Here is a 27,369-nt window from a genome sequence, read left to right as displayed (position 1 = left end):
ACTAGTGGCTAACAATAACTCTGATAAATTAATAGAACCAATTCACTGCTACATCCTCCTCATATCTTGCTCCACATATCTCTCACTCTTAATCTCAGGTAAGGTGTATTTAGACAAGACATTCTCTCTCTCTCTCTCTCTCTCTCTCTCTCTCTCTCTCTCTCTCTCTCTCTCTCTATCATGCACAGCTGACTCACTCTTGGTCTCTGACTCATCTGCAGTTTCTGCATCAAAGCGCTGCAGCATGAGACGGATGTCCTCATTAAACTGGTTCCAGTAGCGGTTGATGACAGTGAGAACATCATCGCTCTGAGTCTGCCTCTTCTCCAGCTGCTCAATGCGACCCCTCAAGTCATCCTCAATTCTTTTCCTTTGCTCCAAGCGCTGCCAGGGATGAGTGTAGGGTTAATATGGAATAACAATCACTCTCTGCTTCTATGATTACTGGTATGAATGCATGAAGATATTAAGATGGTATACATTAGTGATTCCCAAACTTTTTCAGATTGTTACCCACTTTTCATACATGATCCTTGTCCATGGCCCACTATCAAGCATAACCCATGGTTTCAGTGACTGTCAACAGTCCTACACTTACTAGGTCCATATAAAAACCAATCTAGCAAATCATGTAATTTTATTGATTTCATTTGTTATTTTTTCTTTTGTTAAGTATTAATAAAGAAATTTGTAGTCTGCCTTTGCTGAATCTCATATAATTATTGAAGTGGTACTAAAGAAGTAACAACATTTTCTGGGGCACTATTTTACAATTATCAAATACCAAATTTTCTGAGGCACTGTTTTACAATCAGAAAACTTAATTAAAACAAATATATGTATATATCATATCATTATCACCAATTCACTTAAAATCCTAATTTTCCCTTATGGATTTTGGGGGCTTACAAGTCTCTACCACTTTTTTTGCAGCCAATGATGAACTCATCCTAGAGACATGAATGTAAAGCAGAGGACATACATTCTAACAGTGGATTCAGGCAGGAGAGACACAATATGTCCCTCTGACCAACAAAACTTTTCAGCACATAACCCACCTGATACAGCTTGTGATTCTGGAAGCGGAGTGTCTTCATATCCATCTCATCCAAGGTGGAGATGGAGCCCAACTGAATGGGCTCAAACTGCACCTTGAGATTTTTGGGTGGGGGTGGGGCACTGGAGCCCGCTTCCTCCAGGGCTCTCTTGGACATCTTGGTCTCGTGCCAGGATACACTGAGACCTGGAAAAGCAAGACAATGAAAAAGACTATTAAATTAAGTGTGTTGTGGCAGCAGAACCATAGAATTATATGGCACTGGTTACAGTTACAAGAAGGTGCTATCCCTCCCACAGAGAAACAACTTTCCAACAGAGGAAACAGTTAACAGATTCATTTAAAACTCACCAAAATCTGCCAGAAAAAAAAAATTTTTATCCACCAACTTTAAACAGGCAAGAAATTTAATATTTACCACAAAAAGAGAGTAGATGACAGTCTACCAGGAGCTTGCAAACAATGGAAACTGATTCAACTGGCAGTGCAATATTAGATGTAAGACTACAGTACTAGTCATAAGTATTAGGCTGAGGGGTCTAATACTTATGACAAAAAAGCATGGGTGTGGTGACATCCTAGCAGGATGTCACCACATCCCTCAGCTTTATGCCATAAGTATCAGATCCCCCAGCCAGGGGGTCCAATACTTATGACTAGTACTGTACTTGCTCAGCTTCAAGAAGCAAAAGGAAAGAATGAGCTGGAAAATATGGACAAAAATGATGGTTGTGTTCTTATCTTCAATCTCTCGTCAAAAAAATGTTTGTTTAGAGACCTTTGAGTAATCTGTGATATTCCACAATGGTGGATGCCCTCTCACCAAGTCAACTAAGTCATGCTCTATAGATGTGGAGTCATAATTCTTGCTGCTACTACTGGTCTTGCCTTGTCCAGGTCTATAACCAAATGTAAACAATGAAATCAAATTCAAATTTAACTTTCACATTCAGTTGCTACATTCAGGGTAAATGCTCTCACATTCAGGAATACATGGTTTGCCAAATTTATACAATGATAAGCTTTAATCAGTACACTGCAATAAAAAAAATTTTTGCATTTTATAGTGTACGGTGGAACCTCGGTTTTCAAACTTAATTAGTTCCTGAGTGCCGTTCAAAATCCAAATTTTAAAAACTAAAATTATTTTCCCCATAGAGATCAATGTAAAAGATTAATCCATTCTCAGACACCCGTCCACCATATCTTAGCGGGTAATGACTTGACGCTCCCACTCCTAAGATGCCCGCTCAACAACATCTCCAGCTTGGAAATTTTTGTCCAGAAAGGATGTACTGAATGAACTTAGTGACACAGAACTCATCAAAAGATATCGTTTAGACTGTGCAAGCATTCTCTTTGTCACCAATCAAGTGAGGGAAGCCTTACAGAGTGCCACAGAGAGGAGCAACCTACTCACCACCAAAATAAAGGTGATCATAAAACTTATCTTGCTGCTAAGAAAAGCTACTGGGAAAATGCTGCTGTGCAGCAGTGATGGCGTTGTTGGTCACAGAGAGAGCCATAGGTGGCTCGGGATTACTCCTGAGTGCTGAATCTTGTTTGTTTACATCAAGGAATTTCTTCAATGGTATCACATTTAACTTATTTCAAAGACTGAATTACTATCTTACCTTCTGTGTCTCTCCTCCAAATATATATAAATGGAGGAAATATTTATAGAAACTATAATTTAGTAATAAATGGCAGCTTTTGCCACATCTTGTAGTGTTTGAAATCAAGTAACTTCGTTCAAAAAGCAAATTATGGTATGGCAACTGAAGCAGTTATGAGTTAAAATTTTTGTTTTGAAAATTGAGTTGTTCGAAAGAGGAGAAATTCGGCAACTGAGGTTCCACTGTACTAACTATTGTCAATAACTATTTCTTGGCCACCACAAACTGAGAGCTGCTTTCAGCACTTCTCAATGGCCAACTGGCATCAGAAATTGTGAGCCTAACCACACTGCAGTGCCTCTGAAAGCAATGCTGTCAGAAATAGTACCTGTGCAATATGGTCTGCAGCATTTGAGCTGCTGAGCCCTTACTTCATGTTTGGTACACCTTACAATTCATTGCTGCCCAACTTCAAGGCTTTCTTGTCATTCTAGGCTGATGTGCCTTCACTGTACCTGGACAACTTTATTGGATCTGTCTGCTATTGAGTGGTGGCCCTTGCAGATGAGCTATCCAGGTGAGATAAGAACTGGGTCTGTATTCTTAAAAATTTCAATGCTTTATCTCATTTTTATTTAATAAGCTGCAGGGAATGGCTTTATAAAAAAGTTTAACAAGAATTATGTACCATTAACTGGAGAGAAAATGAAAAAAAAAATGCTTATCATTCTTTTTTTTAAGTAGCCCTTATGAGAGAACATAGCATTTTAAAACACGCATCTAACCATCATCAATAGCAGCAAAATGGTAAAAAAAAAAATAAAAAAATAAATAATAATAAAAAATAAATAAATCAACATAAATAAATCACCATAATAAGATAACAGACCAGTAACTACGGATTTCATGGAGCACACCAACCTAAGCATACTCGCCCCAGCACGTACCGCCAATGCTCCACAAACCCTAGCCCAAAATGCCTGCTGGGACTTGATGCAAAACAGGGAAGGCGATTGGACAGGAATGCCGGTCTATGTCTGTCTGTCTGCCTGTCCGTCCGCCTGTCATGAAATCGATGACAGCAAACACTATTCAAAGGAGGAAAGATGACCAAAAAAACTCGAAAACCACATCAGGGAGAAGCTTAACCTCACACAAGCCATATTACCAGCTGGCGGGAACGAACACAAACAGAATACAATGCCACTCAGTCCTCTCGCACCGAGTTTTTTCACCTCAAAACTACCATTAAAACGTCTCAGAGAAGCCGCCAGTCAGCCAGGTGAAGGTGTAAGGATAGGAATATGCATTGACAGCCTCACCTGAGATGCAGGAATAGCAGGTGGGTAGAAATTAGGACATAATGAAAGGGACGCCGTAGTGGTGTACCCGCGACCCGCCGCCTCGCCCGGGGTTCCAATAATGGCAGTGGCTACGAACCACAGATCTCTTAGTGTACCGAACTCACTCATATATATGCTAGAAAACATGATAAAAAGCATATTTTAATATATTTAACCATCCCGAAGGACGAGCTTACTGTCAAATTAAAACTAACCGATAAGTCCTTATCATTCATTCAACTCCTAAAACTATAAAATCCCATGTATATACTGAAGAAGCTCATTTTTCATATATATGTACATATATAAAAAAAAGCATATTAAATGAGTCTTTGTGGATATATCATCCTGAACTATCCCACAAGGTTACTGCAAATATGAAGAAAGAGAATAAAATAAGCCACCGCCGACATCATCATCATCATCATCAGCACATGTAAGCCTCCATTCCAAAGGAAACAAACCCAAAAGAATTGCAGATTTGAAAAAAAAAGATGCAAATCCATTATTCTAAACTCAAGATCAGATTTTTCCCTATCACTGAATTCAAATAAATAAAAAAATAATAATAATCATACGTATTTAACATAAAACAGAAAAGGAATGATTTTCAGTAACATACACACTATTGTAAGTAATTACAATTTCATTGCACACCTAGATCTGACAATACTACAAGGGAAATCCCAGCAGTGCATCTGTCACTTAGCCCAGGGAAGGTGTGTCAATATGTGTTGCCATGGCGACGGCGTCCCTGCCTGTCTGTGTGTGTGTGTGTGTGTGTGTGTGTGTGTGCGGTGAGGTATTCTCGTTAGTGAGCTCTTAGTAAAACAACATTTAATCTTACTACCTAATAAACACTGAATGCAGCTTTAAGTCAGAAAATTGACTGGAGTTTCATTCATGTACGTGACGTAAAAGGAACTCCGAAAACTACAAAGCAGAGAGAAGGAATCAGACGTCTCTCTTTATCTATCGTGAGTCGCCTACCAGTACACAGACCTTCAGACTACCTGCTACTGCTGTGGCCTGAACACCCCGCACAGTTCCAACATGGCCCTGCTGGCTCGAGAACGCCGTGTGTCCCGCTCAGCCTTCACCAGGGACTACTACCGGCCCAGCCCTGCCCTCGTCACCGCCGCCGCCGCCGCCTCCTCCGTTAGCAGCCATCCTCCCTCTGCCCCACCTGTAGCCCCCAAGAGGCCGGGAGAGGTAAAACTGTGACAAAGAATTTTTTTCTTTTACAAGTTTATAAACATTCTCTAGTGAGACAAATAGATGGAGTATAGCCTGATGTGAGAGAGAGAGAGAGAGAGAGAGAGAGAGAGAGAGAGAGAGAGAGAGAGAGAGAGAGAGAGAGAGAGAGAGAGAGAATGTGTGTGTGTGTGTGTGTGTGTGTGTGTGTGTGTGTGTGTGTGTGTGTGTTACTATATAGCTATCACAAGAGCCTGTGTTACACTTAAACACACACATCTTCTCTTCATGCCTGACTTCAGGTTGGCGGGGAGGCGTGGGTACCGCCGCCGCCTGTCAACCCCAGTGTGTGGCGCGCCTCTCACGCAGCACGCCTTCAGCACGCCCACGCCTGCTCTTCCCGGGCGCAGCGAATCAGAGAGGAAAACAAGTGCGGCACTCCTGGGATATCTGTATACCAATGAGACAAAAGTATAAAGGCCACAGTAATGGTTTGAGGATTTGGTCGTTGTGGTCCCGGTGTCTAAGGTGCTGTTCTTATGCCTCCTTGTCAGGGATTCAGTCCTAGGCCAAGGTATTTCTCTGCCTTCACATCAGTTTCTCAGTATTTTTATAAATCTTCAAAAGGATACATGACACTGATGGCAGCCATGGGATTCAAGCCCAGACTACACGACAGCACAAGTCCCTCCCAAACTACAAGTGATGCATTTGCATGACACATTTCTTCCGTCACTCCCAGACGTGTGTGTGACGAGACGGAACGCTTGACTGCCAGTCACCGCAGCGAGGTGGAGCGCCGCCTTGAGGACAGGATCGGGGATGTCACCTTCTGGCGGGAGGAGATGTCAGGCCGCCATGCCAGCCTTGACCAGGATGCCTCCAAGCTAAAGGTCCTGAGGGAAAGGCTCCGGAAAGCTCACCACCTGTACCTCCAGCCCCTCGAGGTTGCCCTGAAGTGCATTGATATTAGGTGCGTCACGGTGGAAGCTATACTGTCTTTGTTTCTTGCTCCTTGCTTGTGTCAGCATCTTCCAGACTCACTTCCTAAGTGTTGTCATCGTTTTTCACTGAGAAATTAGTGTACGATGGCTTGAAAGAACTTCTTTCGTTAATCAACATTATTTTTTTCGATGTCCCTTAAAAGCGTGGCGATTTTTAAACGCTACATGCAGGACGGTGTTCATAAATGTTTCACCATTATATTTCGATTACATACAGCATCCTTTGATGGGTATTATTGGGATTTTCATGTTTTTTTTTTATGTTTATAGTGATGGTTTAACGAGTATTCTGCATTATCAATAGAAAAACACATCTGCGAGGCCTCTTAGATTTTTTTTTTTTTACGAAAACAAAGGGCATAGCTCATTAAAACATCACTAAGTCACATATTCACATAAGAGGGATTTCACATTATGTTTTGCACCACCACCTCCTCAACTGAGGTGGTGGTGGTGTTGTTGGCGGACACAGGCGGGAGCGAGTGGGTGTGGAGGAGGTGGAAGACGAGGTGTCGACAGCGCTGCGTCAGGAGGTACAGGAGCTCGGAAGGTGTCGTGCAGCCCTTGCGGATGGCCTGGCTGACACAGAGCACCAGGTAAAAATGAGTTGTTGTCATTATCGTCCTCCTCCTCTTCCTCTTCCTCCTCCTTCTACTCCTACGTGTTCCCTTTGAGTTTCTCCTTCTATTGGCTACCAAACTTAACGAAAGCTAAGTCAACTCTTCCTTTCCTCTCCCTTCCTCTTATCCTCGTCAGCTCCGTCGCGTGCTAGCCTGTCGCCATCACCTGCAGCAGGACGTCATGGACAAGGACACCGCCCTTGAGGTAGAACAGAACACTGCACGCCTCACGCCCACCGCCCCACCCACCACCATCATTCCTGCTCAGAAAGTTGATCCCAGGTAAGGTTATAGGCATGATGGATGTAATGAAGTGTGACTTTTGGCAATTTTCGTATTCAGACTTAAGGGAAGATGAGGAGGTGAGGGATTGCAAAGGTTTTAGAAATAGTGTGTCATATCAGGTGTGTGTTTGCAGCCCCGTGTCGGTGGACGGATGGTACGGGACGGGCGAGAAACTGCTGTCCAGAGCAGACCAGGAACACCAATTGGCAGACCAGGTGCACTACCATCACCTTCACCACCACCACCACCACTGCCATCACCATCACTACCACCATACAATTGAAGGACTTAGGGATCGTTCAAAATGCCACAGACTGATTTTGTTCACTTAGTACCTAACTTCCTTTATCCTATTCTATAATCGCCAATTTTTTTTTTTTATATACGTTCTCACTGCTAAGACTTTAATTCATCCACTATCTTATGTATTGGTTCTACAAGTCATCTCATATCTCGTTTATTCTTAATTTCCTCTTTCTTCTCTTCTCGTAGGTGCTGGACGCTGCTGAAGATCTTTTAGTGGCCACATCACGTCACCTCCGGCAGCGACTGGACCACACTGATCACTGCCTGAAGGAGCGGATTGCGGACACCAGGCACGCCAAAACACTGCTTGAGGAGGAGCATGCTAAGGTGAGGGAGACGAGCTTGGTTCGAAGGCAGGCGGAGAAAGGATACAGTAACAGAGACATTATAATCACCAGATCAGAAAGATTTCTGGCACTGTCTTGTCCATGTCATGCACAGGGCGGTGACGAGGCGACCTCGTCAGGATGGGTCACTCTTCAGTATAAAGGACCGTATTCTCAAACACCGCCGTCCTACTTGAGTACTTTTAAACAGGCTCCAGTGGAAGTTATTAGTGCTTTCACTAGAATTTCATAATTCTAATGATAGGTTAGGAAGTATTCTGTATAACCAATAGGAAAGCACTCATGAGATGATATTTTGTAGTTTTTGAAAATGGTCGTTATGAGAGGACAAACCATTTCAGAATATGTCAGGGATAGGAAAGGCGTGGGAAGGAGAGGAGAGGAGCACTACAAGTACAAAAATAACCAGAAATGGGACTTGTATTCTCGTTCATTTCTCCTAACTTTCCTACAGGTGGTGGAAGAGGAAAGACAGCTGGAGAAAAGTCTGGTGGAGGTGGAGGACCAACTGGAAGCCAAAAGGGGACCTCTCGCCCTGGTCCAGACTCGCCTGCACTCCCGCGCCAGGAGACCCAACATGGAGAGGACCCGGTGAGAGAGAGAGAGAGAGAGAGAGAGAGAGAGAGAGAGAGAGAGAGAGAGAGAGAGAGAGAGAGAGAGAGAGAGAGAGAGAGAGAGGCGGCAAATCACTTTACTTATCAACATTCCCCATTAAATATCTAAAAATTTCACCTGTCTCGTGACCACTCCAGCTCAGAGCCACAGAAATCGAAGTCAGCAAGGAGATATTATGTTATACTGTGGTGTCCATTCCAGAGACGAGGTGGAGGAAGCTCTGCTGCGCGAGGTGGACGAATTAGAGTTGACGATTTCACGCTTGACCTCTGCCGCTGAGATATCCCGCAGGCAGCTCCAGAACCTGAGGTCGGAACGAGTCAGCCTTGAACATGACATTAATCTGAAGGCCAGGACTCTGTTGCTGGACGAGGTGAAGGTGGCGGGTCTAAGAAGCACCGTCACTATCGACACGCACTGACCACGCCACCAAGAGACAGGAAAGATTTGAAGAGATGATAAAGAACACAACACGCGCCACACAAAGAGAAGGGAGTGTAAGGATAAAGAGCCACAGCACACAAGAGAGAGAAAGAGAGCAGCTTCTTTGACCCATTCTCTGTCAAGATATATGCTAGGAGAGAGAAAACCAGGTGGAAAAAATGTATTTACTCGTATTATATTATCTATTATCGTGAGAAGGTGGGGGGATAAGAAAGAAAAAGAAGAAAAAAAAACATCAAACGAAGGAACAAAAATATCTTACGATGCATTTTCTGTCATCATGAGAGGACGAGGAAAAGAACAACATTATTCTAACTCGTTTTCTTTGAACCGAAAGACAAGCATTGTAGGCTATAACTCAAATATTATGAAGACACAACAGGAGCGCCTCAATTTTACTAATGGTTTTACTGCGTTGGGTGCTCATGCGGCTGCAGATGATATAAAGAAACACTGGAATAAGAGAAAAAGTTGATATAAAGAGTGAATGAATGAAATAAATCCATTAAGTTCCGGAAAAATGAGGGATGTTTCTATTCTTGATATTCACTTACTCTCGTGTTAATGATGACCTGATTTGTGGCTTCCAGAGAGCACCTCATCAGTATTAGTAGGATGGCCATGACTTATCACGATTAATTAGTTGGTCAGGCATCACTTACTACCAAACAATGTGAAGGAGGAAGGAACTTGCATAAAATGATTAGAGGAAATGACACGTCACTAGGAAGAGATTAGAAACAACAGAATAGATGGTGTGTAATATTAGCATAATGAATACGTAGGCACAGATGTGTGTTAGTTACATTGAAGAACTAAGGCACAGTCAATTGGTACATTTATTTCAGTGTATTTCATTGTTTTGTTAGTTACCACGAGAAGCTAAGATGGTCAGCAGTCAGTTAACATATCACGTTCATTTAAATACATTTCATTTTGTTAACTACGGTGAGGGGCTAAACCGGTTAAGGTACAGTCAGTAATCGGTTAACATATCTCATTCATCTCACCTTTACCTTTAATATTACCTCTCTGATCTCCTATGAATCCAATAGCTGTCAGGTTTTTTAAAGGTAATGGTACTCTGATCAAGGGAAAGCCCATAATACAGTGTAAATGAATGGAAAAGTTACATGGCTCCTGACGACGACTGTGTGTAAGTACAGCAACAGGAAGAAAAAGGTTAATCCATGTGCTTAGTGCCGTTTTCCGTTGCCTCACGTCTCCGCTATGTTGTTTCCTATCTTATCTCTGCCACGCTATCAGTATGAACGAACTGCGCCATGACTAACTGACTCCACCGTGGCTCACCATCACGCACTCAGAAATGTCCTTTTCCGCCACCATCACTTTCGTCGTTTTTCTAGAGTTTGGGGTGGGCGCCATGTACGAGTCTCCCCCATTTGTTTCTGTCCCTTGCATCTTCCTCTGTGACTCGCCATCCATCATCACATGCCACGCCCCAAATCCCTCCACACCACCCTCACAACCCCAAACCTGATGCCTCTCCACCACCTCCACCTCGCAGCCACAACCAAACCTCATCTCCACCACCGCTGTTGTTCTCTATCCACCACCACCACGCACCCAAGCCAGAGCTCCCGTCCACCTTCATCATGTTCTCCAACTGATCCCTCCTCACCACCAATACCACCACCACGCAATCCTACACCAAACCTCTTCTACGCCACAACTATCATTAAGCATCTCAAGCACTAGATATCTCCTCCCCACTCCCCACCATCACGCACCCCACTCAGATCTCTCTCCAGCACCATCATCCAATCCCCTAATCAAACTTCATCACTCACCACCACCACCACCACCACCACTACGCACCGCAACCAAACCCTCTTCCCTTTCTCTTCATTACAGGCGCCCCTCTTCCCGTACCTCCACTTGCTCCATGATATCACCACCACCACCACCACTGCCATTTCCCATGTCTGTGATAAGCGGTCCCCGTCCTTCTGTAGTGACTGACGGTGTTTTTTGTGACACGTTCACATGTCACGATAAACACTGTGATTACGTACATACCCAAGGTGGTGTTTTGAAATTAGCGGTTCGTCCTTGGCCTAACCAAAGACCGGTGTTTTAAATGCTTTGTTTTGTCATGAGCACAATTTTCGAAAGTTACAGAGATCATTAGTCGAGTTCCCATGGCTGCTTTTCCAAATGATAGCTAATTCTTTATTAAACTAACATTATCAGCATGAAAACTCGGGAAAACCACAGTAACTTTACCATTATTTGCGTATTTTGAAACGTTCGCTCATCAGGATTGTTTTCAAAGGATATATATATGATTAGTTATGTTCGCATGGCTATTTTTCCATCAGTTATCTATGAGTGACAATCAGAAACAGTGAGAATCAACCTGGGTGCATGTTTTTTTTTTTTTCAAAGGGTACTTGGAAATGATGGGATACATGGAGGAGTACATGAGATGGCCGATGTGTATTGCAGTGCACAGTAAGAAAATGTACTTTAGGAAGAAAAACTGTGTGTAATGTAATAGATCAATTTAAGTTGAGATTAAAGTATTACAAATTAATGCATCATACTAGTGTACTGCAGTGAGACACAAGTCCTGCCACTCAAATTGGAGATGTTATTATACATTCAGCACCTATATAACAACTATTCAGGACAAAGTAGCTATTTTCTGTATTTATAAGAGACCTGATATCTTATTTATATATATTCAGTCTTACAACTAGAGAAAAACGTGAAATATTCATGCAGTTTCTTTGAAATTAATCGTCCCAGGCGCGAGGGTACATGAATTTCTCAAAAGTTCCCGGAAGGGTACATTAACTTAGAAAAAGTTGGGAACCACTGGTCTAGACGACCTCCTTGAAGACCTTAACCAGTTCCCCTACAGCCTATTTTCAAAGTAATTAAACTAAAACACTGAAACAATGAGAAATTGTGGTCCAGGAACTAAACTGGGGAAGTAGAAGTAGTGCAGGACTCGGCATTGCGGTAACTTGTTCCGAGATGTCCTCGCACCCTTGCATTCCAGCCGTGCCATCTGTCCTGCCGTTGCGATTGTCTGTTGCCGGCTACTTACACTGTTTCGTTTTACCTGATTTTAGATGTATTTTGACTCTCTAACATCAAATTTCTTATTGCTGACCAGGCTGAGTACTAAACTGTGGATTTAACCAAGATGAACAGAGACGCGCGGTACAAGGAAGTGACGCTGAGCAAGAGTAGCCTTCCAAGCCGAGTGCCTGACAGATAACATGCGATTACAAACTCATTTCGCCCAGTGCTGCTAATTTCAGTTTAATGACTTTTAAAATCCCATTCTTTTACCACGTACACACATCACGGGAAGGCATGGAGATCGGGAGGGGGAAGAGGGAGGCGAGGGAAGAGTAAAAGAGAGATACTGATATTGATACTGATATATTTAGTGGCCTTTTAGACATTAGCAAATAAGATAGCATACATTATATTGTAGCCAAGGCCCGCTGAGCCAAGGCTATGTTAGGGTCAGACGCGTGACTCACCGTGACTAGTAAACAAGTATTTGAATTGTATCAGCTTCCCAGATACTTGGATTGTGTCCTTTGAAAATATTTCGCATAACGCAAGTATACCCTATGATTAGCTATTCTCAAAACAATCAAGTGGGATGGTAAGTCTGTGTGGTGCACGAGAGGAAAGGCCCGTATTTTGAAACACTGGCCTCTGATAAGAACTGTTTTCAAAGGCCACAAAGGTGATTAATCATGCTGTATGTAATTGATGCTTTTTTCTTATTGATGATACAGAATCCTTATCGAACTATCATGAAGATCATTAAATTAACCTTGAAAAGCTCCATATCTTTTATTAGAGCCTATTCAAAGTAGTTGGGATAAGACGCTGTTTATTTATTTATTCATTTATTTATTTTTTTATCTGTCTAAGACTTCATACTTGGTTGCCTCGGTCTTGGTGACATGCTGTTCCTCCCTCCCATCCTTACCGACAACCTAACCGACTGTTCCTTATCTCTTATCTCGCTTATCGTGCTCGACGCCGCTAGTTCAACACGACGCGTGGATGTCCGGGCATCAGTACGAGGTTAAGTTCTGCCACGCGAGTCTTTGGGAGCTTCTGTGCAGTGCCAGTTGTGTACTCTTCAGGTAACTGTTTCATTAATCGCTACTGTTTCATAGGCCCTTATCGTTAGACGCTATATACTGGGTCTCGTCAGGATTCCTCGGCGTCTCTCTCTCTCTCTCTCTCTCTCTCTCTCTCTCTCTCTCTCTCTCTCTCTCTCTCTCTCTCTCTCTCTTTGTTTTCTTTTATTTGTATTTTCTTCTTTTTTCATTGATAAAGTAGAACCTTTCTTACAAAGCTTTCATCAAAAACATGAAAGTAATCTTGAAACTTTAGTAACTTTCATTATACCCTGCTAAAAGTAGTCGAGGTAAGACGCCGAAATGTTTGAGAATGCGATCCCAGGCTTGAATCAGCTTTCAAGTAAAGACTTCACCTGTGTTACTTTGGATTCTCAGTGAAGCTTGACATGGCAGATTCTGTGGAGGGGGGAGTGCAGTTCATTGTGTCGCTTCCAAGCACAGCACGCGCGCTTTCATTTTCGCTTGATGAGGATGGGGTACATGGCAACTGATTTAGTGATGAAATAAGCCACCTAGGAAAGAAATTAACATTGTGGAGTGACGGATACTCTAATGTCTCTCCCCACAAAAGATCAAATGGAATCCTCGGCTTTCGGTTCGAGTCCGGGTTGGGGCAATTGGCGTATAGCACACCCAATTGTTCATTCTTCCTTCTGGCTGGTCGATAAATGGGTACCTGAAAAAATCTGGGTAAGTTAAATTGTGGAAACCAGGATGTCACAGTCGTGTGTCTTGGGACCGTTAAGTGATGTCATTCACCACAGGTTCAATGGTCAGTGAGGCGGAGAAGAGTGCCGAGGCCATGTGAAACTAAGATTAAATATGCCCCATACCTTTACTAAGAGGACAGCACTTTCTTGCCTTTCTTTCTTAAACTCTTGTACTTTCTTTCGGGACCTGTATTTTGAAAAACAGGTCTCTCGTTAGCACTATTTTCAAAGGTCCCATAGATAAATTGATCTGCAAGAGTGTTTTTCCTGTTGATGTAAAATCTTTATTAAACTATCACTGTAATCAGGAAGATAGTTTCGAAAACTACAATAACTTCCTTGATATCTTATTAAGAGTACGTAGTCGAGATAAGACGCTCTTGTATTGTGCACGTGACTATTGCTTTAAAGATGCCTCTATAGTCTCGGAAACAGGTATGGTACTACTATTCAAATATAGCCAGTCATTAGTCTGCTGATTTTCACTTCAGAGCGCTAATACTTACAAATTCGTATAGTCTTTAGTGCTTCATGAGAAACTCAAACGTGAAGAGCGGTGAACTGTGATAGAGGTCTTAGTTTACGGCGCATGACTTATCGCAAGTGTGTATGTACTTAGTGACTTGACAGATACTCGACGACTGCTTAGCATCGTCAAATACTTCAGAGTTTCATTTCAACTACTTCTGTGCTCTAGAGGAAATGATTGGCATTTTCAAACATGTTTTCATAATCTAAATGGTGCTTTTATAAGGATTCTGTATCATTAGTGAGAAAAGCACACATAAGAACCAGACTAATCATAAGTGATCGCTTAAAATTATTCTAGTAAGAGAACAAAGTGCTTCAAAGTTCGTATCCGTATATTCCAACACTTCTGCGTCTCTTTTTGACTACTTTTCAACAGGCTCTGGTGAAGTTAATCGAATTTTGAAGGTTTCATATTCATATTTCTAGTGATGGTTAACGAGGAACCTTTACCACTGCTGTGAAAAACGCAATTGAGAACCATGGTAATCATGTCAGGGGTCAATGAAAATAGTCATGATGAGAGAACAAACCTTTTCATAACACGGACTTTGAAGTATGGTAAAGCGGGACTGCTGGTGTGTGTGGAGTCAGTGTTCTCATCTTATCATGGTACCAGAGCCCTAATCTGCTCATTGTGTGATTTATCTGTTTACTGCTGTTTACTTCCATCTATGTAGAAAAAAGAAAGAAAACTTGTAACTTAGTATACTTCATAATCATTACTGTCCTATATAAACGTAATACAACCTGGGAAACTGATAAATGCAGTCCTCGAAATAATTCCTTCTCTGTTTACCAAGTGGGACCATACCGTAACTAATGAAATCATTATGTATGTATGTATGTATGTATGTATGTATGTATGATATATATATATATATATATATATATATATATATATATATATATATATATATATATATATATATATATATATATATATATATATATATATATATATATATATATATATATATATATATATGGGAGGGGGAGGGGTGGAGGGGAACTGTCAACTCGGCAGTCTCGATGTGTTAGGGCGAGTGATTTGTGTGGCTGTTACAAATGCAAAAGCAAGGATGATTATCTTGCTTTTTGTTTCCTGCTCACTCAGTGCCGGTCTTTATCAGTGCGGGAGGTGGTGTTACCGCTTCGTGCTTACGTTTCTTTGAGTACATCAAGAGCACTCAAATGTGCTAAACTAAAGAATATGTATTGTCTTAACAACGACTGTATTTAGCATTCATGTATTTTTTCCAGTTAGCCGATTGTTTTATGTGATGGAAACTTTAATTGAAAACTGACTCATTTCCGTGTGAGGCTGGTGGCGTGTACTGAGGCTGTTGTTTCTCGGGATGCCATAGCACGTGATCTTAATGATGACTTAGTGGCCAGAAGTGTTTACAAGTCATGTAATTAACTACTGATACTAAATTTTTATGGCCACTCACATACACGACATGGTTACTGGTATTTATAGATAATTTAACTAAACACTAGTTCTAATTTATATGACCAGGAACATTCATGTCACACAAGTAAGGTAAATAAATGTTAACGTTCAAATTCTTGCAGTGTACTCAAGCATTACCAACACGAGGAACCCCTTGACGAAGACAACATGCAGCCCTTCTCCTTGAGTCACTTGGTGGTGCTGGCCGCTCTCGTTTGCACAGGTAAGAGATGGATGGATTGCATGATTGACTGACTGAGAAAAAAAAAATATACTGGTGGCTTTGGTAAAGATTTTCAAGATGAGTATGACAGACACTGCCTGTCTATCATACTCATTGTGTATTCCACCTTTGTAATCTACCTTTTCCTTGCTATATCGTGTTTGTATTTAGTGACTGTATTTTCAAACACTTCCACCTCTCATTTGGATTACTTTCAACAGGTTCTTATGGAAATTATTCAAAGACATTTTCATGATTCTAGTAACAAACTCGATCTGTGGCCTTTGAAAATATTCCCAATGAAAGAACAAATGTTTTGAAAATATGAACCCAGATATTTCCATGATCTTAGGGATAGTTAAAGAAAGATTCTGCAACACTAATGGCAAGAACACTCATGAAAACCCGAATAAACACCTGTATCGTCTTTGAAAATAGTCCTTGTGAAAGTCTAAAGATTTCAAGATACGGGGCCAGTGCTTGCCCTCTCCTCGTCTCAGACATGTCTTACTCTTTCTTCTCCTGAAGGTGCCGCCGTCAAGTGTTACCTCGGCTCCACGGATGTTACTATTGATTGCATGGGCTCATGCACAAAGACCACTATGATGGACGGTGAGTTGGACGAAGCAGGAAGGAAGAGCGATTGGTGAAGTAGATAATTGGATATACATACTGTGAGAGGCGTATGGTTAAGAGGTTAAGAGGAATGGTATGGATGGAAAATGTAAAGTGTGTCTTTTAACGATGATAGCCTTAGTTCCTCATAGAATAATAGTCAAATGTTACTTTGGTGTTTGAAGCCCATTGAGTCATTACTATTTTTCCTTCATTACAGACGATGACTGGGTGGTACGCGCCTGCTGGGCCTCTCGGAAGGACGATAATTGTTTACTGACGAGCCAAGGCGTGCGCATGGAAACGTGCTACTGTAACGACGATTACTGCAACACCTCATCCCCCACTTCCCTGCCTTCACTTCTCCTCCTTGTCCCTCTTCTCTTCTCCTTCCTTATGCCTCGTGTTTACTAGTAACGTGGTTGCTGAGAGCTACGATATCTTTTCCTTCTCCATCTCCTTAATTTTAACTCCTCATCGTTTTCTTCTTTCCCTTGTGTCACGTGTTTACTATAGAAGCACGAACCTGACCTACGTAAGTCATTCTTCTCTACTTTCCCTTTCCTCCCTCTCCGTTTTCTTTCGTCTAGTAACGCGGACTTGACTGGCCAGAGCCTCTTCGCGTGCTTCCTACACGTACCCTTCACTTGTTTTTTATCGTTGTCTTCTTTGCCATGTCTTGAAATACTTGATTTTACTGTAACAAACTTCCTTGTTATATTACTGTGACATTTCCTCCTCTCCTGCTGCTTTTTTTCTTTTATTGTTCTTTTATTATTATTATTATTATTATTATTATTATTATTATTATTATTATTATTATTATTAACATCATCATCATTTATTTATTTTCTTTTTAAATTACCACGCGCTGTGTTGCGTGTGTTCCTAACGAGACCTATTTGTACCCAGCAATGACACTAAGGAACCTATTTCTCTAACGTTTTAGTGCCTTAGCTGGACTACTCTCAACAGACCCTAGCAAAAGTTACAAGATTTTCAGGGTGTTGTGGCTCAGTGATGTTTAAACAAGGATTCTGCACCATCAGTGGCAAAAACACTCGTGAAAAAACAGGCTGAGGGAATTAAGGAAATAATCTTTGCTTACTGACGATCTATTTCCTAGCAATTTTTGTTTTCTTTATTGAAGATATACACAGAGTAAGGGTTAGCAATGAAATTTATGAACTGAATTAATCTAAACGTAACCTAACTTACTTAACCTAGCCCTCGGATAGGAAATCTAATGCTATTTCAGTATCATCCCAGACTTATAATGTGGCTTTTGAAAACAGTCCTGATGAAAGCGAAAGCATTGCAAAATACTGGCCCTCCGATTAGGCAAGGGTCCGCTCCTATAAGTGTTTACCTGGTACTAGAAAACGAAAGATGATAGAGAATGTAATGTTAATAAAGGGAAACTAAACTATACCTTACCATATCTATTTTGAGACAAACTGACACATGTTCAACAGACAACGTTTTCTCTATAAAGCATGCGGGAGAGGAGGCTTATACACAACTCTTACATCCATTACACAGAGTTGGAAGCGAGTGATTTTTTTTTTTCCACACACGTTTCTTCCGCTCTAGGAAATGTGGACCGCATTCTCAAAGGTTTTGGCATCCTTGTCTTGACTGCTTTTAAGAGACTTGTGGATGTTTGGGGGTTTTCAAGGCTGTTTTCATGATTGTAGTGATAGCTCAATAAGTATTTTTTATTTCAATGAAAAAAAGCTTAAGAATTCGACGAACTAATCATCTCTGCAGCCTTTGAAAACAATCCTTTTATTAAAACATTTTCGTAAAAAAATATTCTTTTGTACAAGAAAGGATTTTATATTTCTATTATTTGATGCAATAAAAATGAAGGAAAAACCTGACATCGTTTGCTTATATACTATATATCCGTACTATTAACATGTTTTATTTTATTTTTTGCTTTACGAGTATAACTGAGAATCTTAACAGTAATTAAAATATACTTACTCCAGTAATCCAAGACAACAATCTGGATCATGATTTCAATGTTGTTTTCAACGCCCAATAATTACATGAGGTTTGGATGACAACGCATGTTCTCCACACACACACACACACACACAAAAAAAAAAAAAAAAAAAAAAAAAAATCACTTTTACAACAGTTACAACTACTACTAAAGTTCACGAAACCATTAACCAAACTTGGAGAAGCCATAGTAGTTAGACGGTTAATGACTAATTGACTGGTGTTAGTTGTGAAGGCTGGAGAAGGGTGAAGGATGAGAGTGAAATTGTTGTGTGGATGTTTGTACTGGGTAATTATGGGGAGGGGGATGTGTGAGAGTGGAGGGGAAGAAAAAAGGATGAAGGGGGAACATACGACCATAAACTCAACAATATAACAACTGCAGTGATACTTACCGTGGGTGCTAATCTATGCAGCAGAGGAGGGCGGGGGAAAGAGAGGGACCTTTGTGTTACAGTGGATTCAAAAGTGACTGTTCGTGAATGATAATAATAAATGTTGTGATGATAATGGTGAGAAATGTTTACTGTGACGCGCGGGCTGGCTTGGCGAGGTGTACATGCGAAGATCTGGTCTGGCCTGGCGTCTCAGCTTCTTCCACGCCTTCATTTGCTAAAAAAAACTCGTGTATTTCTTTTTGCGTTCCTTTCTTTTTTTCCTCACAGTATATTCTAGGCACCAGCCGAACACCATTCATAAGGAGGAGACTGCCACACCACCACACACGCATTTCGAGGATGACTTAAAAAAAATAAATGGAGAAGGAGAATTTTAATAATTTAATGACGATAGAAGAAACAATGGCAGCGTCTGGCATTTGGTAACGTACACTGTATTTCCATGTCATGAGAAAAAAAAACTAGAGGATTTTTCCCATCACATTTTCCCATCTCTTCCAGTCTCAAATTGCAGCTGCACCCAAGTAAAAAGAAATAGATTGTAACTTACTCTCTGTCTCGCCCCGTCACCAGAGCGGCTGGAGCTTCCACACCACCGCTATGACACAAAGAAGCAACACGTCCTATGTCACACCGAGTGGTTACCAAGCCTTCATTTCAGTACCAATGCATCTCGTTCATCTGCATCAGGACACAACAAATGCTCAAGAGTTTTGTGTCTTCAAGACATTCAGTAATGTACGGAAGCTTTCAGGTCTTCAAATGAAAACTTGGACCACGACACACTCATCACAGTGCACTGGGCTGGCTGGCAGACCAACTAGTCTGGACTGTTTCAATGAAAACGAGTCGAACAAGATACCGAGCAGAAATTAAACCTTACGAGTCTAATGAGTATTTCAGGCATGGAAGAATCACTTGCATCAAATGCACATTTTGCTACAACTTGTTCCATCTGTATGTAGCTGTACTGACTTGGCTATATTCGAGCCTAACTCCACCAGCTGGTAGCAAGCTAACACTTACAGCTTTGGGTTCAAATGGGCTTCATGTGCAGCCAAAACTATTTCTCCCTCCTTTCTGACTACCATGTTATGGTTTCACGAACGCGGAGGTTACACAGATATATTTCCACAAAGATGTCGCCATGATCAATGGTAACACCACACACAGGAATCACAACTAGGGCAGGAGGAGGAAGAGGACAGGCCAGGCTTGGAGCTCAAAGAAAGTCGACTGTCAGCAGCAGCTCCTTGAAGCTCCGGTTTCAAATAAGCATCGAAATCTTATATCCTGCTTCTCAACTTCTCAACTTGCTGTCGCAATTTTCCCCTCGTGGTGACGCGTGAAGGTCCGGCACGAGGATGACGGAAACTTCGACACAGGGAGTGCCACCTCATTGAAGCTTCCGTGCAACATTTGCAGGATGTCATGGGATTCTTGTCCATAGTTCTTTTTGCTCCGAGTAGATTTCAGAGAATACTCGGCTACTCCTTCAGGCTTGGGCTCAAGATAAGGCTCCTCTGCTGCCTCCATCCAGGTCCTCAAGGCTCTCCAAGAGTTGCTGGTAGTCCCACGGGTTCATAGGGGCTCCTCCCAATTGCCTACCGGCCCGCTCACCGCTGTTCCTCTCCTTCGGACCCCTGACGCTGCCACTTCTCCTGGCGGCGGCGGGAAAAAGCTGGGGGTCCGCAGGGTACATGGAGGAGGAAGTGGAGGAGGAAACGGAGAGATCTGACTTCGGGGAGGAGGGACAACTGGAGGTCTGGAAAGACGTCTCTGGAAGGTCCTGCACGAAGAGGAAGATCAACCATGTTAGTAATTTTTCATATAACTGATGTAGCAACAACTGATAACAAGTAACATAATTATCAAACACGTAAGACAAGCGAGGAGAGTCCTCTGTATCAATGCAATTGCAGGACTCACCAGGGAAGTGTTGGACGAGGAGTCACACACGAGGTCTGAGCCAGGGTGCACGTGGTTGTGTGGACGTCGAGCAGGTGGGCGGCGTGAGGCAATATATGCTTCCGCCAACTGTCGATAGGCAGAGGAATCCATGACCACCCGAGTTCCCCTTAGCGCCTGAAAAAATAGAGGCCCACACTGTAGTTACTTATGCTCCACATGCGTTGGTATGAGGCCATGCTAATCACAAAACACTTATGGGTAACGCAGTGTTACTCCCTGGCAAAGATAAGGTGGACACAAGTCAAGTAACCTTCAGCATTTCTTCCTACTGTTTTACGTGTTAACTCGATCAACACATCTCTGGTCAGCTGACAATCTCCTTGGAAAACTTGTCACTGATAGATTCTTATATCACGTCTCAACATTAAGGAAAGCGATAAACAAGGAGGAAGTGAGTGTGGTATGTTACTCGACTACTGACCATGACTGTACAAACATTAAACAAACACTAACCACACTCCAGGTACAGCTGTCCATTAACTAAATCACACAGACCCTCCGCATGTTCCCTTAATGCTAATGAGTTTTTTCCTTCGCCAATAGACCCTCGTGACGTAACGAACGAACATTTCTGACACTACGGGAGACTTCGTTAAGAACTGACAGGGAAACAAAACACATTAAGTATCAAGCCACGTCCGCGCAACACAACACCGTCACTTTCCCTGCTTCACAAGGCTGGCTATCACGTGGTATACTCGACTCTTCCTACATTGAAACTGTCAGCAAAACTTCATGGATAAAAGCATCATTATTACAAAACACATTAATCGAACGACCAAGCACTATAGCTGAAGTTCATGGGATTCAAACAGGTTTAGTGGGCCGCGAAGGGCAGTGAAAGTGGCGATAAGACGAGTCGGCCTTACGCGAGCTAGGCCTAATATAATATATCAACCTAGTTTAGTTAGGTCAAACGGGTACTTCAGGATGACTGTAACAGTAACAGGTCCGTCAAAGGACAGAGCAGCAAGCCACGTGCTCCTAATAGACAGAAGTCCTCGCTGTGTCTCTGCAGCACGCCACGTGGTAGGTACTGAACGCAATGCATGGCAACAACCAAAATGCAGCAGGTTTGCAGCCAATGTTCCTCGCCTGTCATCTCACGCAACTCGCACAGCCTCATGCAATATTCATAAAAACACCGGTAATGCAACACACTGGCGCAGGTACAGCATGGAGCACTTGAGAGTACGGAACACGTGCCCAGGAGCCTCAGGGAACACTGGGCGACGCGGAACATTGAGGAACGCGGGCGAGGTGGACTGGGAAGCAGCCCGTCCTTGCCCCCACACCCGGGGAGTTCCCTCTCTCTCTCTCTCTCTCTCTCTCTCTCTCTCTCTCTCTCTCTCTCTCTCTCACACAAACACACACACACACACACACACACACACCACATGGATTTATGGGCGAGATCAAACAGGCTTTAGTGAAACAGTCCTGCTCACATACACATAGTGACGCTAATAACATCTTATCCACTCATGTGATTAAAGCTATGTCAGAATTTATCCAACGGGGAAGGAAGGAGTCAAGGCGAGTCTCTCTCTCTCTCTCTCTCTCTCTCTCTCTCTCTCTCTCTCTCTCTCTCTCTCTCTCTCTCTCTCTCTCAAGCCTTCTTTGTGCAACATATCTGACAGTAAACTGCAATTAAACCTTAATAATGATTTAAGAAAAATTCGTTTACCTATATAATAAAGTCTGCAAAAGTACTGGTAATCATTTATAAGTAATGAAGTATAACTCAAAATGAGACTTGATGAGACGAGTATTTACTAACATTAAAATAAAACTGTTTGACGTAATATTCCTTATCAGCTGAAACCAATACTCGGTTGTTTGCATCTTCCAAGGTCTGGGCGTCCTATAACTACAGTAACTGTAGCGGAAGTTACTAAGATTTCCCAGAATGTTTTCTGATACCTAGATAAGGATTCTACATCATCAATGGGAAAAATTCTCATGAGAAAAAGATTATTCATCTTCGTAGCCTTTGAAAATAGTTCCAATGAGAGAACAAGGCATTAAAGAATCAATCCTCTGCAGTTAAACGTACGAACAAACCACTATGACTTGAATCTATGACTCTATTGCTGCGATGTCTTAAACCATTCAGTGAGTCAAGTCATTACTAGACACCGGCATCAACCATCACAGTGATGCATCGATATCATCATTTGATTTCATGGATCTTCTACTAATCAAGGGAGGCAACACTCACCCACATTAAGCGGTTAGTAAGAAGTCCTGATACACACTCTCTCTCTCTCTCTCTTTTGCTTGATTAATAAAGGTTCCCCTCACAACAATCAGGGAGGCCTGGTCAATTATCACACAAACTGTGATGTTGAAATCGTCACAAGGAAACGATGAAATTGAGCACGTGAGCAAAGGCCGTTGCGTGCCAAGCCACGCCGCTCCAGCAGGCGGGCCCCGGAAGACACTTGAGAATGTCACCCACCGTTCGCCTTCCTGTTCCCCGAGCATAGCATACACCACTACTCAAAGGTAAGATACGAGTAGGTGTCCCGCAAGGTGAGTATACATATCACTTGTGTATTCAGTGTGTACCTTTGTAGTACAATACGCATATGTATAGTAGTGGTTAATAGAAATGCAGCGCACATACTGACCGAGTTAACCTCTCTCCCACCCTAACCTTTAGAACTGTACTAAAAACCCAGGAAATAGTCTCTTAAAGTAATTTCTACATACCGGTAGTTGCTGAGACACACGAACTTGACGAGTGATCTAGTTATTCTGATGTAAAACTATGTTCATCAAAACACGGCTCATATTGGTAGGATAGATGAAAGACCAAAATGTATAATGTATGAGCAGACGATGCTGGTGCAAAAAAAAAAAAAAAAAAAGTGATACAATAACGTACTAGTCTAGTAAGGTGTGTGTGTGTGTGTGTGTGTGTGTGTGTGTGTGTGTGTGTGTGTGTGTGTGTGTGTGTGTGTGTGTGTGTGTGTGTGTACTTCGAAATCACGAGACTGCAACTAAAAAACACACACACCCACCCACACACACACACACACACACACACACACACACACACACACACACACACAGAGAGAGAGAGAGAGAGAGAGAGAGAGAGAGAGAGAGAGAGAGAGAGAGAGAGAAACCATCCAAGGTCTCCTACACCTCACCCGGTCAGGGGAATTTACCTCTTCTGCCCGACTCGCCCCGTCCGTAGCGGGGCAACACTCCCAGCCCGGGCCGGCAGCCAAGGCGGTGGTGGTGCATCATGTTTTCCTTTCTTTTTTTTCGCTTCCTTGCAGTTTGAGTTGGGTAATTCTCTCTCTCTCTCTCTCTCTCTCTCTCTCTCTCTCTCTCTCTCTCTCTCTCTCTCTCTCTCTCTCTCTCTCTCTCTCTCTATATATATATATATATATATATATATATATATATATATATATACGTAGAGAAAAGTCCGTAAAATAGTCAAATTATGACGCGAACAAAGGAAATATCAATGAGTAAGAGTGAAGGTGAAGACAAGGAAGAAGGAAGGGAATGGGGAGAGGGGGGGTGGAGTGAGGGATGGGAAGGGGGGGGATAGAAAAACACGAGGAAGGAGGGAGGTGAAAAACAAGGTGAGGGGAGGGAGAGAGAGAGAGAGAGAGAGAGAGAGAGAGAGAGAGAGAGAGAGAGAGAGAGAGAGAGAGAGAGAGAGAGAGAGAGAGAGAGAGAGAGAGAGAGAGAGAAACTGGAGGGGAGGGAGGAAAGGGTCCCAAGGAGAGCTGTCATCAAATGCGTACTCTGACATTTAGAAGATGCATGGGTTTCTATTAGGACTCAGCAGGCGTGGACGTGTTAGCACGAGGCGCGCCAGCTCCTACACACACACACACACACACACACACACACTACCGACGATCGCAATAAGACTTTCTAACCATTGAAAACACCCGAATGCAGTAACGAAGTCAAGTTCTCCTGGTAATTCTACGGGTCCAGTCTATTGGTTTGCTATGAATTTCTTTTTCAGGTTGGCTTACAAGATCGAATCTCACGAAGTAGTAATTGCTATCAACCCGATGCAGCCCTAAGAGACATGCCCCTATTTCTTACCTGTACATTGTCTTCTAAGCGCTTAATGTAACCCTCGTCTCGCTCCACTCTCGCCTCCGCCTCTCGTCGTCTCCTCTTCTCCCTCTCCAAGCAAACGTTTAATTCGTCGTTGTGAAGCTGCAGCGCCATCACGCGGTCTTGCAGTTCCGTCAACATCCCGTCTGTCTGTTGGTACTCCCCGCCAACGTTTCTCATGCTCCCATCACTGCCGTGGCTGCCAAAATGGTCAAAGTTCCTGGGGCTGAGCAGCGTGGCACCAGATCGGGACGCAGACTTCTTTTTCAGTTTCCCATTTTCCCTGATGTATCTTCTATTTTCTTCCATGAGTTTGCTGATGTGGGATGACTGCTCTGCCATCTGTTAGGGGCACCAGAGGAGGGGATGTTAGTGTTAAATATTATCTGGATCATGCAAAGTCCAAAATTTAACAGCAAAGTTGGCATTGATTATTACCAAGGACTATGACAAGTGTGGATGTGGACAACTCGAGAGCTGTGTGAAATGTTTCCTCCAAGTACTGGTATTGTTGGTCAAGGCAATGCTCGTTTATGTAACGAACCACAAAAGTGACACACACTCACTGGGTAAAACATGGTTGAGTTCTTTTTATGTGGTGAGGAACACTGGGTATTAACTTTCTCGCGTGGGTTAGTCACTTTCCCCAACACTACTAGTCAACGCAGCGCGCGGGACCAAGCGTCGTGGTCTCCACAAATGTCTGGATGTAACTGGCAGGCAACGCGGTTGCCTCGTGTTTATATATTCGTATAAGAGCACGGCACCGAGGAACACGTACGGAGGTAACATTCTTGGGCGGCACCCTATCTATCCGAGGATAAAAGGTGATTTGATCCTTAAAATATCCTTGAATTGCATCTACGATACACTAATTCTACATGGAATAATTATGACCACACTTGAGTCTCCTACACAATATATTGTTGATACACGTGAAAAAGAAGTTTGTTACGTGAGAGACGGCACGACGCATCACTTAGAGAAAAAAATTATCGATCGGCTTTCATTTCGTGTACTCCGAGTATCAAGAAAGGATAGTGGTACAGAGAACAGAGGAAAGCAATAGGGAAGTACGTGGGAAGGGCTAAACAATGACGTGGCAAAGCAGTTGCTGACAAAAGGTGTGGGATTCTCTGTGGCGGGAGGAGAAGGAGCGCTGAGAGCACGCGTTACCTAACCGTATACCTTCATCCACAAGTAAGGAAACACCTCTTGCGCTTGACTGCAGTGGTAAGTCGACTCTCAAGTCCTTTCAACACACGTCCACATATGAGTGCCAGGCGAGGCGAGAGGTCGAGAGGAAAATTATTGGTATTTGACAGAGAGGAAGAAGTGATTACGTGTTGAACAGACAGAATTAAATGAATGAAATAGTTGATAATGCGTGAAGACATTGACAGAAATGTAATTGGAACAGAGAGAGAGAGAGAGAGAGAGAGAGAGAGAGAGAGAGAGAGAGAGAGAGAGAGAGAGACAGAGAGACGACAATGATTCCCTAAATTAAAAACATGTCGAAAGATCACAAACACTCTCTAAGTCCCCCGGTGATTTTTGTGATGTCATTACCATCTTTATTTCCTCGTTCCACGCTGCGATGCTTCCCTCCCCGGCCATCCGGTGCCAGTTCTATGAAATACGCTAAATCTGAACACACACACACACACACACACACACACACACACACACACACACACACACATCAATGACGGAAGTGGAAGATAAAAGGGAAATTTCACTAAGAAGCGGAATATTTAGATATTAAGCAACAAGTACGGGGAAAAAGGGCAGAGAGAGAGAGAGAGAGAGAGAGAGAGAGAGAGAGAGAGAGAGAGAGAGAGAGAGAGAGAGAGAGAGAGAGAGAGAGAGGCGAGGAATAACTATAGGAAAGGACAGGACAGTGGTTGCTGAGGGAATTCCAAAGGATAAAACGCCGTGGTGGTTTATCTAGTGAAGGAGGAGGAGAGAGAAGTACCTGTAGGAGAAGGAGTAGGGATAAATGAACAGAGAGAGAGAGAGAGAGAGAGAGAGAGAGAGAGAGAGAGAGAGAGAGAGAGAGAGAGAGAGAGAGAGAGAGAGAGAGAGAGAGAAGTTGTTTGCTATACACGTACTACAGGAGCTAATCTGAAGTAAGAGGTGTAAGACAGAAAGAAACGGAGGAGGAGGAGGAGGAGGAGGAGGAGGAGGAGGAGGAGGAAATTAAGGAAATATTTACAGGAAAAGAAGATAAAGCTTTTAGGAAGAAATTTAAACTCTCTCTCTCTCTCTCTCTCTCTCTCTCTCTCTCTCTCTCTCTCTCTCTCTCTCTCTCTCTCTCTCTCTCTCTCTCTCTCTCTCTCAGACAGATTTAACATTTTTTTCTTTTTCTGTACAGCACTTTACTATGT

At 42.7% G+C, this 27,369-nt stretch overlaps 3 protein-coding genes across 8 annotated transcripts in view; 1 reads left to right on the top strand and 2 right to left on the bottom strand.

Annotated features, from left to right (window-relative positions):
- LOC135107624 (E3 ubiquitin-protein ligase Bre1-like) overlaps nt 1–4,130 on the bottom strand; it is a 22,255-nt gene extending 18,125 nt beyond the window's left edge. Inside the window, 3 exon segments of the mRNA XM_064017683.1 lie at nt 198–384; nt 1,059–1,243; nt 3,996–4,130. Of these exon segments, the coding sequence (XP_063873753.1) occupies nt 198–384; nt 1,059–1,214 (343 nt within the window). The 5' untranslated portion in view covers nt 1,215–1,243; nt 3,996–4,130.
- Nucleotides 4,131–4,452: 322 nt separating this feature from the next.
- LOC135107620 (tektin-1-like) lies at nt 4,453–18,385 on the top strand. Its single transcript, XM_064017674.1, has 12 exons — nt 4,453–5,228; nt 5,513–5,640; nt 5,953–6,183; nt 6,687–6,810; nt 6,971–7,116; nt 7,253–7,334; nt 7,612–7,752; nt 8,227–8,363; nt 8,589–12,973; nt 15,790–15,890; nt 16,419–16,502; nt 16,726–18,385. The coding sequence occupies exons 1-9, from the start codon at nt 5,070–5,072 to the stop codon at nt 8,806–8,808; spliced, it is 1,368 nt and encodes a 455-aa protein (XP_063873744.1). The 5' UTR covers nt 4,453–5,069; the 3' UTR covers nt 8,809–12,973; nt 15,790–15,890; nt 16,419–16,502; nt 16,726–18,385.
- LOC135107623 (uncharacterized) overlaps nt 17,295–27,369 on the bottom strand; it is a 59,058-nt gene continuing 48,983 nt past the window's right edge. For 4 of the 6 annotated variants that reach the window (XM_064017681.1, XM_064017678.1, XM_064017680.1 and 1 more), the window contains 3 exons: nt 24,968–25,324; nt 20,843–20,998; nt 17,295–20,702 (listed from right to left, as the gene is read on the bottom strand). In XM_064017681.1, the coding sequence (XP_063873751.1) occupies nt 20,421–20,702; nt 20,843–20,998; nt 24,968–25,324 (795 nt within the window). In that variant the 3' untranslated portion in view covers nt 17,295–20,420. Of the gene's footprint in view, nt 20,703–20,842; nt 20,999–24,967; nt 25,325–25,420; nt 25,709–27,369 lie in introns of those variants that run through there. The other 2 variants (XM_064017677.1, XM_064017679.1) reach the window with 2 other exon arrangements.

Source organism: Scylla paramamosain, chromosome 15 (assembly GCF_035594125.1).
Source record: "Scylla paramamosain isolate STU-SP2022 chromosome 15, ASM3559412v1, whole genome shotgun sequence".
Classification (NCBI taxonomy): Eukaryota; Metazoa; Arthropoda; class Malacostraca; order Decapoda; family Portunidae; genus Scylla; species Scylla paramamosain.
Note: the sequence above shows the minus strand (reverse complement) of the source record. Positions and strands in the feature narration are given on the sequence as shown.